Below are 17,608 nucleotides of genomic sequence, written 5' to 3'. Positions count from 1 at the left end.
TCAGCAAAAGCGCAAAACGTTGGTATGGTTTATTATTACCCCCTCAGAACCCTATTATCACTATGCAAATACACTTAAGGTATGTGAGCTTTACAATTCAACTCTTTTAAATGTGTTCAGATCAAGCACAAGACCTTCGAAACGCAAACGCGAAACGCACCATGAACGTACTGTAGGGAAAAGCGTCGACGACGAACACGTCCTTTCAGGAGGCAGATCCCCGAAATCAATTTAACTTGAGCGCCGCCAGAATGACTTCGAAAAGTGTACGTTTCCTGACAACAACGGTGCGAGTAATGAACGGAGGCCAGTGGCGGGTGGACGTTGGGCAATTCGTTTTGGAGGGGTCGGGGGGGAGGAGAACAGAAAAAAAATGCTTCACGTGTCGCTAATCAATAACTGGTTTATTGCAGCAAGGCATAAAGACAAACGCGCCGTAAAACATTTCGGTGATTAAAAGCACCATCATAATCGAGTCCATGCCGTATTCCAACTTCAGAACGGGCTCTTGATTAAGAAACACGTACAAAAGGCACAGGATTGTGATCGATGTCAATAATACGGCTATCACTACGGAGATTCCTGGAACAAAAAAAATATTGACGTTAATTTCTCATTAGTTACGAGTTGCAAAATGAGTGATTAATCAGTGTGATTCGTTAAACGAGTGCAATTCACCTAATTTATCGAGGATGTAAATGATTTGCGTTATAGTTTTTCCACTAATCAGTACCCGCATTAACGACAGTACCACCATTTAGAAATTTACCATATTTATTTAGACAGGATTTAAGAAGGACCAGATACGGGTTTTAGTACTTTTAGAGTAGATTCTAATATGGTTTCAAGAAGAGTTTAAAACTGTTAAATGACCAATAAAGTCTCTTAGAAGTTTTAAGAGCCACTTAAAAACCCTTAAAGGATTTTAAGGTCTCTTAAGTGTTAATATAGTATTGTATCTTGGGAAATTCTCTCAAGGAGAAGAAAGAACCTCTTGATGACTCTTAAGGTTTGTTGAAGCTCTGTAGGGCTTTCTAAAAACCTCTAGAAGGCTCTTTGAGGGTTTTGCAAATTTGTGAAAGCTCCGTTACACAGTTCTAATGCTACAAAACAGCTCTAGAAGACTTTAAAATGCAAAAAACTGTAGAGAAGTCTTGCATACTGTCCCTTAGGGTCCTTTAGAACACTATTATTAACTGCTGGAGACCTTTAGAAGTCCATAAAGACTGTTGGTGATCTTTAAAGGTTCTTAAAAACCTTTTCCACTTAGAGATCCTCAACGCTTGAAAATGGCCTTAAAAGATTTTCAAGGTTTGGAGATTAAATGAAGTCCTTCAATATTCCAAAGAACTCTTAATCTCACATTGGCTATAAAGAAAGACCGTGGAGACCATTAAAAACTGTTGGAGAGACAGAGAGACTAAATGTACACTTGCAAATTAAAAACTTTGAAGTATTTGAGATCCTTGTATATTTTTAAACGCTGTTAAAGATACACGAACTCTAGCGTTAAAGGAGAAGAAGGGGAACAAGAATGAAAGGGTAGAAAAGAGCAGGAAACCCATGAACGACAAAAGCAGGGAAAGGAAGGGAGAGAATGTAATAAAAGAAATAAAGAGTAAGAACGAGAAGGACGAAAGAAGAATAATAGAAGTACGAGCAGCAATAGCGACAAGAACGACAAGTGAGAAGAGCGGGGGGAAAGGCATGAATATGAAAAATAGGAAAAAAACGAGAAGGGTGAAAAAGGCAATACTAGTGAAAAAAATTGGAAAAATGTCAATGTTGAAGAAAAGGAACAAGTAAAACCGAGAGCAAACAAACACGACCGAAATCACGAAGGAAACAGAGTGAAAGATGAAAAAGTAAAAAGAGAAATGGAAACATACCAAGACAATGTATACAATCGCATTTAAAATGATATGGAGAACAAGAATAGAGAGGCACGCAAGTGGAAAAGAAAGAGACCAAAGAAAGAAATGTAATAAAAAAAGTGAAAGCGTGAAGGACTAAAGAACTATAATAGAAATAGGAGTAGCGCTAGCGGCAGGAACGACAAATGAAAAAGAGGAAGGAATCTGAGGACAATGAAGAAGGACCAGAGTAAAAAAATAAGAAAAAAAGTAGGGGAGAACAAACGATGTGAGAAAAGTGTGAAGAGTAGAGAGAAAGGCAAGAATATGAAGAAGAGGATAAAACGAGAAGGGTTGAAAAGACAATTGGTAATTAATGGGAAAGATGCCGAAAATGAAAAGGAGAAACAGAAAGAATTAGGCTATCAAAGTAAATAAACTGAAGAACTGAGAATGGACAAGGACGACGGAAACCAAGAAGGAAAAGTAGTGAAAAAATGCACAGAACAAAATAAAATAATAGAAAACGATGACAAGATATTGAAAAAAAAACACGAAAAATGAGAAATGAAGACATACCGAGACAATAGGTATAAAATGAAATGAAAATAGGAGACGCAGAGTACAAAAGAAGAACCAGAATGTGAAAAAATAAAAAGAGTCTCAAAAACTCAAAATCGCTTAATAAACATTTAGAATGCTTCGGAGAAAGAGAATAGAGAAGAATGGAACGCAAATGTAAAAAAAAACACCAAGAACTCGATGAACAAAGACAAAATGAAAAAGAGAAAGAACTAGTAAGAAGTGCGAGGGCAATATACAGGATGAAAATTTTGTCTGGGACACTGAACATGTTATACCTACTTAAAACATGTTTAAAAAAAAGTTTTTTATGGTATCCAAAATTATAAATTTGTGATCAGTGGCGTACTTTTGCATGGTCAAGGGGGGGGGGCATACTTTTTTAATCAAATATTTCTGAAAACTGAAGCTTTTTTGAACTCATGTTAGTATCTATTCGAACATTTTCTGGAACATTCCCGAAATCTTTCGAAGTTCTTTTAAAATGTGTGGGACAATCTCTTTTTTAACTCATGAATCTCAAAGTTTTTTAAAAGCCTTTAAACGGGAATAAAGGAAGGGATGGACATGATGGAAAGGATTTGGAAGTGTTTTTGGTGAAGGCCCTGGAATAATTAAAGGTCTTTAAGTCTCTTAAAAGATCCAAAAGGACGAGGGAATCTCAAGAACACTGAAAGCTTCTGGACGATCCTTGAACTCTTAGAAGCTGTTGCAGAAATCTATTTCAGGGCACTTAAAGAGAGATCCATAAAAAATATTCCAAAACCTTTGAGGCCGTTAGAAGCTCTTAAAAACTGTTACCGATTATTAAAGACGCGCGTAAATGCACTATGAGACGCTTAAAGCTAGTAATGCCCTTAAAGATTCACATTTTAAATACTCTCTCTAAGATGTGACGTAGTGGAAAAGCTTCTCAGAGGCTTTAGATACCATTTAGGTCCTAGGAAACCGTTGATAGCCATTAAATACCGCTAAAAGACCTTCAAAAATTAACAAACGCATTTAAAATATCACAACTTAAAAGCTTCGAAGGCTATTAGAGATTTTTTAAGGCTCTTGCCACTCTTTAAAGAGTAACAAACGCTTGAAGAGAAATTTTCTACCCTTTAAATCCTTTAAATGCACTAGACACCACTTATAACTTATGATGGCACCAAAGGCCCTTTGTGACCTGAATATTAAATACCGTTAAATACTCTTAAAGGTAATTAATCTTTTTAACGACTCTTTAAGGACTGTAATTTATTTATTTATTTATTTATTTATGGTAGGATACCATTACAAATTATAAAAGACACTTAAAGACCCGAAGATTAATAAATATACTTAAAGGTTCTCTACAAGTCTTTCGAAAACCATTGAGGTCTTTAGAGTCCTTTGGAGACGGTTTGAAAATATTAAAAACCTTTAAAAGGCCATTTGATTTTTTAGAACTCAAATCTTGTCAGGGATTAAGGCCCATACCTACCATCAAAGATCTTACAACAGTCTCAAAACTGGTAAACGTCCTAAAATCATTTAGAAGACATTTACAGAACTTTGGAGGGTTTTAGAAGTCCTTAAAACCGCTGTTCCTAAAGGATACCCTTTTAAATGTACTACTCGACTCGTATTGGTTTTAAAAAGACTTTAAAAACCACCAAAAGGCTGCGCAGGCAGGTGAATATATTTGGGGTTTACGCGTTGCTAGCTGTTAATGTCTGCCAAAGGCTACTGACCACTCCATGTCTTCAAATACTCATAAAAATGATTAAAGGCTTGTCGAGGTTCATGAAAAACCACTATTAAAAGCTCTTACGGACTTAAGGACCGATAATAATAATTTTCTTTCGAATTTGGTTTCTAGTGTATAACTTTTGATTGAGAAGTCTAATCGAAAAAGTACGAATTGTTTTGGATTCTAACCCCCAAAATTAATAAGAAAAAGTGTTTTCCCGAGAAATTTTGGTGTAGTCGATTTTTGGTAAAAAAGGAAGGTTATACATTGCCTTTTTTTGAGCCCCGAAAAAAAAATTGTCTCAGATCGGCCGGAAAAAAATATTTTCTTATAGAATGTGCCCTGTAGAATTCATAATTTCAAACAGTTTGAAGATTGGGCTACCAGTTCAAAAGTTACAGCCCTTTGAATTTTATTTTTTTTGGTTTCTAGTCTATAACTTTTGATTGAGAAGTCTAATCGAAAAAGTACGAATTGTTTTGGATTCTAAGCCCCAAAATTAATAAGAAAAAGTGTTTTCCCGAGAAATTTTGGTGTAGTCGATTTTTTGTAAAAAAGGAAGGTTATACACTGCCTTTTTTTGAGCCCCGAAAAAAAAATTGTCTCAGATCGACCTGGAAAAAATATTTTCTTATAGAATGTGCCCCTGTAGAATCCATAATTTCAAACAGTTTGAAGATTGGGCTACCAGCTCAAAAGTTACTGCCCTTTGAATTTTCTTTCGAATTTGGTTTCTAGTCTATAACTTTTGATTGAGAAGTCTAATCGAAAAAGTACGAATTGTTTTGGATTCTACGCCCCAAAATTAATAAGAAATAGTGTTTTCCCGAGAAATTTTGGTGTAGTCGATTTTTGGTAAAAAAGGAAGGTTATACACTGCCTTTTTTTGAGGCTCGAAAAAACAATTCTCAGATCGACCCGGAAAAAAAATTTTCTTATAGAATGTGACCTGTAGAATCCATAATTTCAAACAGTTCCAAGATTGGGCTACTAGTTCAAAAGTTACAGCCCTTTGAATTTTCTTTCGAAATTGGTTTCTAGTCTATAACTTCTGATTGAGAAGTCTGATCGAAAAAGTACGAATTGTTTTGGATTCTACGCACCAAAATTAATAAGAAAAAGTGTTTTCCCGAGAAATTTTGGTGCAGTCGATTTTTGGTAAAAAAGGAAGGTTATACATGCCTTTTTTTGAGCCCCGAAAAAAAAATTGTCTCAGATCGACCCGGAAAAAAAATTTTCTTATAGAATGTGGCCTGTAGAATTCATAATTTCAAACAGTTCCAAGATTGGGCTACTAGTTCAAAAGTTACAGCCCTTTGAATTTTTTTTTGAAATTGGTTTCTAGTCTATAACTTTTGATTGAGAAGTCTGATCGAAAAAGTACGAATTGTTTTGGATTCTAAGCACCAAAATTAATAAGAAAAAGTGTTTTCCCGAGAAATTTTGGTGCAGTCGATTTTTGGTAAAAAAGGAAGGTTATACACTGCCTTTTTTTTGAGCCCCGAAAAAAAAATTGTCTCAGATCGACCCGGAAAAAAAATTTTCTTATAGAATGTGGCCTGTAGAATCAATAATTTCAAACAGTTCCAAGATTGGGCTACTAGTTCAAAAGTTACAGCCCTTTGAATTTTTTTTCGAAATTGGTTTCTAGTCTAGAATTTTTGATTGAGAAGTCTGATCGAAAAAGTACGAATTGTTTTGGATTCTACGCACCAAAATTAATAAGAAAAAGTGTTTTCCCGAGAAATTTTGGTGCAGGCGATTTTTGGTAAAAAAGGAAGGTTATACACTGCCTTTTTTTGAGGCCCGAAAAGAAAATTGTCTCAGATCGACCCGGAAAAAAATTTTCTTATAGAATGTGGCCTGTAGAATCCATAATTTCAAACAGTTCCAAGATTGGGCTACTAGTTCAAAAGTTACAGCGCTTTGAATTTTTTTTCGAAATTGGTTTCTAGTCTATAACTTTTGATTGAGAAGTCTGATCGAAAAAGTACGAATTGTTTTGGATTCTACGCACCAAAATTAATAAGAAAAAGTGTTTTCTCGAGAAATTTTGGTGTAGTCGATTTTTGGTAAAAAAGGAAGGTTATACATTGCCTTTTTTTGAGCCCCGAAAAAAAAATTGTCTCAGATCGGCCGGAAAAAAATATTTTCATATAGAATGTGCCCTGTAGAATTCATAATTTCAAACAGTTTGAAGATTGGGCTACCAGTTCAAAAGTTACAGCCCTTTGAATTTTTTTTTTTTGGTTTCTAGTCTATAACTTTTGATTGAGAAGTTTAATCGAAAAAGTACGAATTGTTTTGGATTCTACGCCCCAAAATTAATAAGAAAAAGTGTTTTCCCGATAAATTTTGGTGTAGTCGATTTTTGGTAAAAAAGGAAGGTTATACACTGCCTTTTTTTGAGCCCCGAAAAAAAAAATTGTCTCAGATCGACCTGGAAAAAATATTTTCTTATAGAATGTGCCCTGTAGAATCCATAATTTCAAACAGTTTGATGATTGGGCCACCAGTTCAAAAATTACAACCCTTTGAATTTTCTTTCGAATTTGGTTTCTAGTCTATAACTTTTGATTGAGAAGTCTAATCGAAAAAGTACGAATTGTTTTGGATTCTACGCCCCAAAATTAATAAGAAATAGTGTTTTCCCGAGAAATTTTGGTGTATTCGATTTTTGGTAAAAAAAGGAAGGTTATACGCTGCCTTTTTTTGAGGCCCGAAAAAGAAATTGTCTCAGATCGGCCGGAAAAAAACATTTTCTGGTAGAATGTGCCCCTGTAGAATCCATAATTTCAAACAGTTTGAAGATTGGGCTACCAGTTCAAAAGTTACACCCCTTTGAATTTTCATTCGAATTTGGTTTCTAGTCTATAAATTTTGACTGAGAAGTCTAATCGAAAAAGTACGAATTGAATTGTAAACGCTTTACAGTAACCTAGAATGTCTTTGGAGCTCTTATTGGTGACCTTAAGAAGCTCTACAAGCTCTTAAAAATACGTCTAGTTTATTAAGGGCTTAGATTTCAAGGGTTGTTACAACTAACTCTAAGCCGCACGAAAAGCTTTACAGGGTGTCCCATTTTCGAACCTTTATAGGGTACTATCAAAAAAGTAACATAGGAGCCATATTATGCTGTTTCATGGAAAATATAACAAATTTTCTTTTCAAAAATATAACAGTAAAATAATTTTATATTGATTCAAAAGATTCAAAAGAGTTCTTAAAAAAATCCTTTTGAATTTCTTTGTTTTCTTTCCAATCGTTTTTTTGAATAATTTTTAGTCACTTGAATTTTGTTTAATATAGTCTCTGGTGTTATTTTTGAACATATAATTTAATATGCTATCTTTTTAGATTAAAATGTACAGGGTGCTTCATTTAAAAAATTGAGGTTAGCCTTGTTAACTTTTATACTTACCACAAATTATTCAACAATCAGTATAAGCCCAGTTTTTTATGAAACTTTTCACTAAGAAAATATAGGGTTATTTTGGGGCCTCCAGCAAAGGAAGAATTTAGAAGCGCGGCGAATATTAAAAACCACCCAACGAAGAAAGTCTTGACCCTCTAACCCCCAGTACTATCATGGGGGTTATCGGGATAAGATAACCGAACCACCGTATATAGTATACTGGGATACCCCCTAGAACCCCGGAACCCCACAAAACGTTTATCCCTCACGACTTCCATAACAGTTTTTGGGAAAACAATTGGATACTCAGTTGCAGAATAGAATTCCATAGAACATAGCTCCGAGGGGCCTGCAGGGCATGGAATACCTCCCAGCAAAGGAAGTATACTGGGGGGTACCTCATACCTCCCCCACAAAACGTTTATGTCCTAGTTTATGCCTCACGACTTCCATACTGATACCGACTTACACCTCGGTAAAACTTTCACCCACAAAACGTTTATCCCTTACGATTACCATAATAGTTTTTGGCTCGGTTTTTGGGAAAATAGCACCGGGGGTGTCTGGGGGATATGCAATTCACACCAGGAACTTCCATAATAGTTGGAGTGGATTGAAAACCATCCAACGAAGAAAGATTCGACTTTCTAACCATCAGTACTATCATGGGGGTTTTGTGGAAATGACAATTGAACCGCTATATTTAGTATACCTACTGGGGGAGGGCGGGGGGGATTCCATACCTTGGAGTATGATGTTGCAAAGAAAACGTCTCGTGGTAATGCTCGCGTGCACACCATTGTTACAGAAGAGAAGAACGAGAATCATATTAATGAAGCAGCAACGAGGAAAACGACGAGGGCTGCGAAGGTTTGAGATGTGGTAAAAACGAACACGTTCGAAGAAATTGCTCCGAGATTAACCAATAATCAGGGTACAATGCTGTTAGATACAGGTGCGATGAACACCATCGGAAGATCTGACCTAGTTCGGGAGAATAAGCTTGGGAGTAAGAGAAATCTACCTTCAACAACAAGAGCGTGCTTCCTACAGGAGCAGGGGTGACCGGTCTTCTTCTGATGCGAATTTTGGAGTACACTACAGTACGGCAACTACAAATCCATGGCGTTACCATGATAAAGAGGGAACGCGGATGTGACGTAATCTTTCCGGGAAATATGACGTGTTTGTTCGAGAACATTCTGAAGCGTCCTAAATACTCGAGAAGATTCTAGAAAGAATGTTGTTTGTCATACAAGCATCTCTTATTGTGTTTGGAATTCAGTTCCTACTTCGTTGCGCTTGTGTTATGTTATAAATTGTCTCCAGACATCCTGACATTCATTAAGAACACAATGCTCTATTATACTTAAAGTGTTAGAGACAAAATGCGATTTCCTCAAAGACACGTGTGTTTCAGGTGGAAAAACTCGCCTATTCATGGAGAAGATGAATCAGTGTAAGAAGAGGCGCAGGAAGAAGACCTGCCCGAAGCATACCGGCAGTTTTGCAAAAAAAAAAAATGGAAATGGTTTGAGTTTGAGGTTGAGCATAAAACAAATCAGTAGAGTTGGACGATTAATCACTTTAAAAAAGTACTCGGATGAAGTACCAAGTCCAAAGTACGCTTTGGGAGAAGGTCATGCGATACAAAAAAAAGGGGGGGGGGTGCAAAAGTCGCCATACCTGCACGTGTCTCGCGCAACCTACGGAATAGCAACAGTTTGAAAAGCTCGGACGAGACCATCGTCCCCATGACTAGTCCATCCTGCTCGATGTCGGGCGTCGGAAAAACGGAACTCGTAAATTTCGCCGCCCACATCGCGACGTTGGCGATCGCGAAAGTCGGATAGAAGTACACGTTAAGGTAAATCAGGACGTCGAAGGCGAGAAGCGGGTCCATAACGTAATGAAGTTGACTATCTAATGATTGCGCTTTAATTATAGATCTAGGTAGTCACCTACTTCGGCTATTCTTGGAGGCACTCGTATAATTAGGTGGATCTTCGATAGTTGGCATTGTCCTCTTGTACTTTTATTAATGAAGCTTTTGTACGCCAAACAATCCCTCGCTTTGACCACCGAGCGCATAGCTCGAGCGGATCGAGAACCCCTCATAACTCGGAGGTGATCTAAAAATAACGCCATCAGACGACACACGCCCGCAACTGCGTTCCGAATAAATTACTTAGTAACCGTCTCGTCAAGGATGGATCCATTGCTCTTCTTCGATTGCCTAATGTACCTCAACAACTACTACTATTACATGTTCACAATGTCGAATATAGCGATTTGGATAGCGAAAAATCTGAGTGACAATGACGACTACAATACGCCAAATATAGTAAGGGACGCGTACATCGCCGCCAGTTTGACCATCTCCGAGTTGCTCAAGATAATTCTGTTTCGGAAGTTTCGGCACCGATATACAGGTATGACGCAACGCTTGATAATTAACGTAGACCGTAGTCGTTAATCACGCTTTAAATAGGAGCCGATGAATGAAAGTGCGCGACAAAAGGCAACGGTGGCGTCGTTTGGCAATTGTTCAAACTGGCATTTGGGGTCCGGGGGGATCTGGTGCTCCTTATACCTTTGCACTACTGATATAAATTATGTGTTGAAAGTGTTGCGATTCAAAAAAGATTTTGAACACTGTAGCTGTATTAAAGTATTATTAGAATCGTGTCCTAGTAAAAACAAACATATAATTAGTACGTTTATGACACTTATGTAAACCTCTCAAGATTATTTCTCCGGAAGTCTTATACCAGGACCACACGAAAGTTAAAGCTTGAAGAATTTACCCAATCGCAGGGGATATTCGAATTTCTGACGTTTCTGTGATCCTGATACCACAGAACTACCGACGTAAATAACAGCTAATGCAAAGACCCTGATCCTAATAACGGAACTACTGGTGCAAAACAGCAGCACGCGTATCCGCATTTCAGTAGATTTACAAAAATTCTGTGCTCCTAATACAATTCGTTTTGAAGCGGTTTTGGTCCCGAAGCGATTTCAGTTAACGCGCTTTTTGAACTGTGCGATCGTGGTAAGCCGAGGATTTAAAACCACCAAACAAAGACTCCAGGATCATCTTCCTCTAACCCTCAGTGCTAACCACTGTATATAATGGGGAGGAATACCCCCAAGGTCCTCCGATGTGGAATACCCCCAGCAAAACAAAAGTTATATACGCGCCGGAAAGTTAAATACATCCTACAAAGAGAGACTCGATGGCTCATTGCCCTTTACCATCGGTGCTCCCATAGGGGCCTTCCAGAAAATGAAAATGCAACCAGCACCGGCAGGTTTTGTTCATCCTTAACTACGTGAATATTAGAAAGGGCCAAGGAAAGGGAGCTGCACGTTTTATGGCTGAATTTATCGCGGGGGGTCCGGGGAGTATGCATTACCCCCCAGTATGCGAAGGTATAATTGACAGTTGTAGGAAAATTTCTTCCCTTTCTCCTGGGCGGTATTCCATTTCCACCCCCCCGATCTGCCGTTTGGTATTCCATAATACTCACTCATACTTTAACATAACCTTCAACCCGACATAAGGTTTCCCACCCAACCTAACCTCAATAAAACTTTATCTTAACCTTCAATCGTCTTCTCGCACATTATATTCTCCTGATACAAGATTTTTCACCTAACCTAACTGAAACTGTACACCTAAACTCACTCGTATTTCAAGGTTTCTCATCTAACCTAACTAGCACTGTAACCTAACCTCACTAATATTTCATCCTAACCTTCAAACTCCTCGCACATTATATTCTTCTGATACAAGATTTCTCACCTAACCTAACAATCACTATAACCTAACCTCACTATTTCTTTATCCTAACATTCAATCTCCTCGCACATTATAATCTCCTGATACAAGATTATTTACCTAACCTAACTAATACTCTAACCTAACCTCACTCATACCTTAACATAAAATTTCCAACCATTTCCTGATACAAGATTTCTCACCTAACCCTAACCTCACTAATATTTGATCCTAACCTTCAATCTCCTCGAACATTATATTCTCCTGATACAAGATTTCTCGCCTAACCTAACAATCACTGTAACCTAACTTCACTAATACTTTATAATAACCTACAATCTGGCACATTATAGTCTCCTGATACAATATTATTTACATAACATAACTAGCACTCTTACTTAACCTCACTAATATTTTAACATAACCCCCGATCACCTCCTCGCACATTACATTCTCCTGATACAAGATTTTGCGCCCTAATCTAATAATCACTCTAACCTAACCTCACTCGTACTTCATCCTAACCTTTAATCACCTCCTCACACATTATATTCCCCTGATACAAGATTTTTCACCTAACCTAACTAGCACTATTACCTAACCTCACTAATATTTTAACATAACCTTCAATTACCTTCTCGCACATTATATTCTCCTGATACAAAATTTTTCACCTAACCTAACCAGCACTATTACCTAACCTCACTAATATTTCAACATAACATTCAATCACCTCCTCGCACATTATATTCTCCTGATACAAGATTTTTCGCCTAACCTAACTAGCACTATTACCTAACCTCACTAATATTTTAACATAACCTTCAATCACCTCCTCGCACATTATATTCTCCTGATACAAGATTTTTCACCAAACCTAACAATCACTCTAACCTAACCTCACTCGTAGTTCAAGCTTTCTCGCCTAACCTAACTAGCACTCTCACCTAACCTCACTTTCTCTAACCTAACGTTCAATCACCTCCTCGCACATCATATTATCCTGATACAAGATTTCTCACCAAACCTAACAATCACTCTAACCTAACCTCACTCGTAGTTCAAGCTTTCTCGCCTAACCTAACTAGCACTCTAACCTAACCTCACTTTCTCTAACCTAACGTTCAATCACCTCCTCGCACATCATATTATCCTGATACAAGATTTCTCACCAAACCTAACAATCACTCTAACCTAACCTCACTCGTAGTTCAAGCTTTCTCGCCTAACCTAACTAGCACTCTAACCTAACCTCACTTTCTCTAACCTAACGTTCAATCACCTCCTCGCACATCATATTATCCTGATACAAGATTTCTCACCTAAAATAACTAGCACTCTTACCTAACCTCAATAATATTTCAAGATAATACCCCATCACATCCTCGCACGTTATATTCTCCTGATACAAGATTTTTCACCTAACCTAACTATCACTCTTACCTAACCTCACTAATATGTTAACATAACCCTCTTATCACCTCCTCGCACATTATATTCTCCTGATACAAGATTTTTCACCTAACCTAACTATCACTCTTACCTAACCTCACTAATATTTTAACATAACTCTCTTATCACCTCCTCGCACATTATATACTCCTGATACAAGATTTTTCACCTAACCTAACTAGCACTATTACCTAACCTAACTAATATTTTAACATAACCTTCAATCACCTCCTCGCACATTATATTCTCCTGATACAAGATTTTTCACCAAACCTAACAATCACTCTAACCTAACCTCACTCGTAGGTCAAGCTTTCTCGCCTAACCTAACTAGCACTCTAACCTAACCTCACTTTCTCTAACCTAACGTTCAATCACCTCCTCGCACATCATATTCTCCTGATACAAGATTTCTCACCTAACCTAACTAGCACTCTTACCTAACCTCCCTAATATTTCAACATAATACCCCATCACCTCCTCGCACGTTATATTCTCCTGATACAAGATTTTTCACCTAACCTAACTATCACTCTTACCTAACCTCACTAATATTTTAACATAACCCTCTATCACCTCCTTGCACATTATAATCTCCTGATACAAGATTATTTACCTAACCTAACTAGTACTCATACACTAACTCATACTTTAACATAGTTTCCAACCACCTCCTCGCACATTATATTCTCCTGATACGTGTACGAATGTATTGTGCAGTTGTGGGGAAATGTGTTCTCTTGTTCCTGAAGGGGGGGGGGGAGCCATAACTTCAGACTATCCGATTTGGTATTGTTTTATCCTTAAAGCCATTATTACTAGGACTAAAACACCAGGAGACAGAAAAGATGGGAGAGAGCGATAGTAAGATACCAGGAGACTAAGCACTAAGACAAATAGAAATAGACCAGGAGGTTGTGGATAAATAGCCAGTAGGAAGGACAAATGGGCGACTAGGACACTAGGAAGATAAAGAAACATCAGGATAACAAACTAGTAGCCGAACTTATCACCGGGGGTCTGGTGGTATAGAATGCCCCCCCTCCCTCTCCCAGCATACCAATATATTTTGACTTGAGAATATAATGTGCGAGAAAGGGATTGAAAGTTCTTTTAAAGTACGAGTGAGGTTAGGTTAGATGAAAAATGTTGTATCAGGAGAATATAATGTGCGAGGAGGTGGTTGAAAATTATGTTAAAGTAGGAGTGAGGTTAAGTTAGAGTGCTAGTTAGGTTAGGTGAGAAATACTGCATCAGGAGAATATAATGTGCGAGGAGATTGAAGGTTAGAGTAAAATATCACTGAGGTTAAGTTAGAGTGCTAGGTAGGTTTGGTGAGAAGTCTTGTATCAGGAGAATATAATGTACGAGGAGGGTGAATGAAGGACCTAACCCAACTACCACTCTAACCTAACCTCACTAATACCTTAACCCAATTTTCAATCACCTCCTCACAGATTATATTCTCCTGATAAATTTCTCAGCTAACCTAACTAACACTTTGACCCAACCTCACTAATACCTTAACCTAATTTTCAATCACCTCCTCCATAAGTTCGGTCTCATAGTCTGTTATCCTGATGTTTTCTTATCTTCCTGTTATCCTAGTCGTCCATTTATACTTCCTACTGGCTATTTACCCACAACCTCCAGGTCAATTTGTCTTAGTGCCTAGTCTCCTGGTATCTTACTATCCCTATATCTCCCAACCACTCCGTCTCCCTGCGTTTTAGTCTCTTAGTCTTACAAATTTATAGTCTCTTAATCTCATAGTTCCACTCACGACCTCGTACTCTCCTAATACATTGGCGTCCTGATCTATAAAAGATAAGAGCGATTGCAAGCTAGTGTTTGCTGTTGGATGAGGATTTTTAGGCCCTTAGTGTCTCTGTAATTTGTAGAGTGCGTAGAGAAATTGCATCAGACTGTGATACGATAAAAATAGTGGTCTAGAGTTAGTTCACTCTAGAAACTACAGAGCGATGCAGAGCCTCTAGTTACGAATATATGTAACTAATGTACGTGCTCTTTGCAGGATGGTCAGTGGTACTAGCGGTATTCCTAACGATTGTCTCGATGCTCGCACTGCTCTACGTCTTCCTGATCCAGTGGCCCGTGCTTCGGCTAGAGTTCTGCCTGGACATAATGCTCTTCGTCCTGCTAGCCTTCGAGGTGGTATGCGGAGTTAACGTGTTCCTGCCCTGTTGCAACCAAGAGGAGTACTGACCAATTTAGCTATTTTGTACATATTTTTCGTAAAATAAACTTGCTCTGCTTACGTTTCGATACGCCACTGTCTTCGAGAAAGGGGATCGCGCGGACATTTCGCAAAATATTTGAAATGCAAGTAAATTAAGGAGTGGACCGGATTTGTTGGACGCCCGCCGTCGTCCTCTCGTGCATTCGGGCGGACTGTAAGTGCGCCGCGACGCCGAAGGAAGGAAAATGAAGGATTGAAGAAAATTAAGTGCCTCGGGGGAGAACGTAGAAATATTACGTAATCAGACACGCGAGGGAGTTAAACCACACGGTCCGGAAAACCGCTTATAGAATGTGCTTTAGTGTAAGGGATCTTTTCAATTTTTTTTAATGCCCGCGTTTTCCGACGACTTCTTTTTTCGTGCGATTGCAGTGGAAACGCTTATTGTGCGCTCCCCTCGATTCAAGTTTTCGCATACATGGACGCATCTTTCCGTACCATTTCTAACAATAGGCGGCGCTAATTACACTCATTTTAATGACAGGTGGATAGTTTCCATATCTGGTCCCGGCAAGAAAAAATAGTCGCATTATTTGCCATAGGTAATTGTTCCCAAAAATATTTCACTTTAATAGCGCAAAATTAGAGCTCATTAACGCACAAAAGTTCAGAAGGGCTAGAATGTAGAGCGTTCAAAACCTCTAGATTTTAGAGCTTCATTTAGTTCTAGAGTCTAACCCTTCTGGAGAGACTATAACTCTAGAAGTTCTAGATACTTAGCCAACCAAAACAAAATACTGAAGTGAGCAAAGAGAACACCTGAAATTTTAGGGCTTGACTTCTTACAATCAGAATTTCACAAAATTCAGAAAATACAGAGACTATAAATTTCGGAGACCCTAGAGCTACACGAAGCTCAATATTCTCTATCAGCAACTGATAATAATGGACCTTTCAGAATGATGAAATACAAAAATATTAGTAAGAAAAGCACAAAAAGGGAAAAAGAAACGAAACATTGCATCAAAACAGGACAAAAGAGAGGGAAAATCCAAAATGAGTTAGAAAGAGAAAGAGAATTAATGTAACATATCAACAAAAAAAAGGTCCAACTCAAGAGAAATATAAACGAGGAAAATACAACATAAAAAGTGACAAGATAACAATAAAGCAATAAAGAAGAACGCTATACAAAGATTGGTATCCAAAAGCTCACCATTGAATCATTTTTTTAAGGATGAAGGGGGCGGAACACTTTTTAGTAGACAAGAAGGAGAAATCCAGAGGGAGGGATGTGAAAAAAATTGGTAATGGATAAGGGACGGGAAGCAAATAAAAAAGTGAGAGGAAGTCCTTTTTTAATAGGGAATGAGATGGAATCGAGTGGGAGGGGTGCGAAACCGTTCTTTTTAATGGGGAAGAAGTTGGCAGCCAGTCAGAAGGCTACACAATAGTTTTGTTTTTGAGAAATAAAGGAGCAGAAGCGCGTGGGAAGGATGTGAAATCATGTTTTAATGGAAAAGAGGGAGCAAGCGACGGGGGAGAGTGTGAAATCATTTTTTAGCGCATTTTTGAAAAAAATACGCTATTATATTCGTCATTGCTGGCAGGCCGGCTGTCCGCGTTAGATCTCCACAACTACAATAGCTAGAGACTTCAAATTTTCACTAAAAGCTTTCTGCTATAGTGTAGATATGCAGGCACTAGTCTATTTTGAGTTAGATTACTTGTGAAATCGATAATTGAAGAAAATAATTTCGATATGGGTTTCGGAGGTGCTATAATTTTACCGTTAGATGGCGCTACAAGTATAAAAACTTATTATTTACTTTGTGATTTGTTTTACAAAATGAAGACGTACCGTCAATTGAAATTAAATAAAATTAATTATTTAACGCAGCCAAAATTACTCGTGAGATCGATAATTTTTAAACTTCGCTAATAAAATACTGACCTGCATTACCAAAAATGCGCTTTAATCATGCATATGCTGATTTACAACTTGTTATAAGAAGTAAAGAGGAAGCGAAGAGAACGGGAGAGCGAAATCAGTTTTTTAAATGGAGAAGAGATCCGCCGCGAGTGGGAGGGTGGAAGCAAGTGGTATAATGATTTAATATCCTTTTTTAATGGAAAGGGAAGCGTCTGAAATCAATTTTCTATTGGGATAGAAATAGGAAGCTAGCAGGGAGGGTGTGAAATTATTTTCGTCAATGGACGAGAGGGCGGAAGCGTGGGGGAAGAATGTGGAATCATCTTTTTTTAATGTAGAAAATTAAACGTGTGGGAAGTAAGTGAAAACATTTTTTATTAGGTATAGAAATGAGTGAGTAAGCGAGAGGGTTTGGAATAACGTTTTCTAGTGGCGTATGTGGCAAGGGCGAGTGAGAGACATGTAGTCATTTTTTCATGGAAAGGGAAAAGGAGGGAGGAACTGAGTACGGAAACGCAATCTTTTTTTGGTGGCGACGAGGGCGGAAGGAAGTGGGAAGAAGGTAAAATCACATTTTTTTAATGGAGAATAGGGCGAATGGGAATGATGTGAAAGCATTTTTTTTAATAAAGGGGGAGGCGTGGTCGAAGGGGAGTGATAATTTAGAAATCA

General features: G+C 37.9%; 2 protein-coding genes across 4 annotated transcripts; one reads left to right on the top strand and one right to left on the bottom strand.

Annotated features, from left to right (window-relative positions):
• Positions 1-385: 385 nt before the first annotated feature.
• LOC116161700 lies at positions 386-9,886 on the bottom strand. 3 transcript variants are annotated; one of them, XR_004143419.1, is made up of 3 exons: positions 9,756-9,886; positions 9,533-9,699; positions 386-582 (listed from the first exon to the last, which is right to left on the bottom strand). XR_004143419.1 is itself a non-coding variant. In XM_031475146.1 (3 exons), exons 1-3 carry the CDS (start codon positions 9,784-9,786, stop codon positions 389-391), a joined length of 324 nt encoding a protein of 107 aa, XP_031331006.1. In that variant the 5' UTR covers positions 9,787-9,886; the 3' UTR covers positions 386-388. The 3 variants fall into 3 exon arrangements, 2 of the variants coding, with proteins under 2 accessions (XP_031331006.1, XP_031331005.1); XM_031475146.1 differs by having other exon boundaries at positions 9,601-9,699; XM_031475145.1 differs by lacking the exons at positions 9,533-9,699; positions 9,756-9,886 and adding an exon at positions 9,254-9,504.
• LOC116161699 lies at positions 9,593-15,081 on the top strand. Its single transcript, XM_031475144.1, has 2 exons — positions 9,593-9,999; positions 14,839-15,081. The coding sequence occupies exons 1-2, from the start codon at positions 9,777-9,779 to the stop codon at positions 15,027-15,029; spliced, it is 414 nt and encodes a 137-aa protein (XP_031331004.1). The 5' UTR covers positions 9,593-9,776; the 3' UTR covers positions 15,030-15,081.
• Positions 15,082-17,608: the final 2,527 nt, after the last annotated feature.

This window comes from Photinus pyralis, unplaced genomic scaffold, assembly GCF_008802855.1.
Source record: "Photinus pyralis isolate 1611_PpyrPB1 unplaced genomic scaffold, Ppyr1.3 Ppyr1.4_LG10, whole genome shotgun sequence".
NCBI classification, from domain to species: Eukaryota; Metazoa; Arthropoda; class Insecta; order Coleoptera; family Lampyridae; genus Photinus; species Photinus pyralis.
This window is presented reverse-complemented; position numbering and strand designations above follow the sequence as displayed.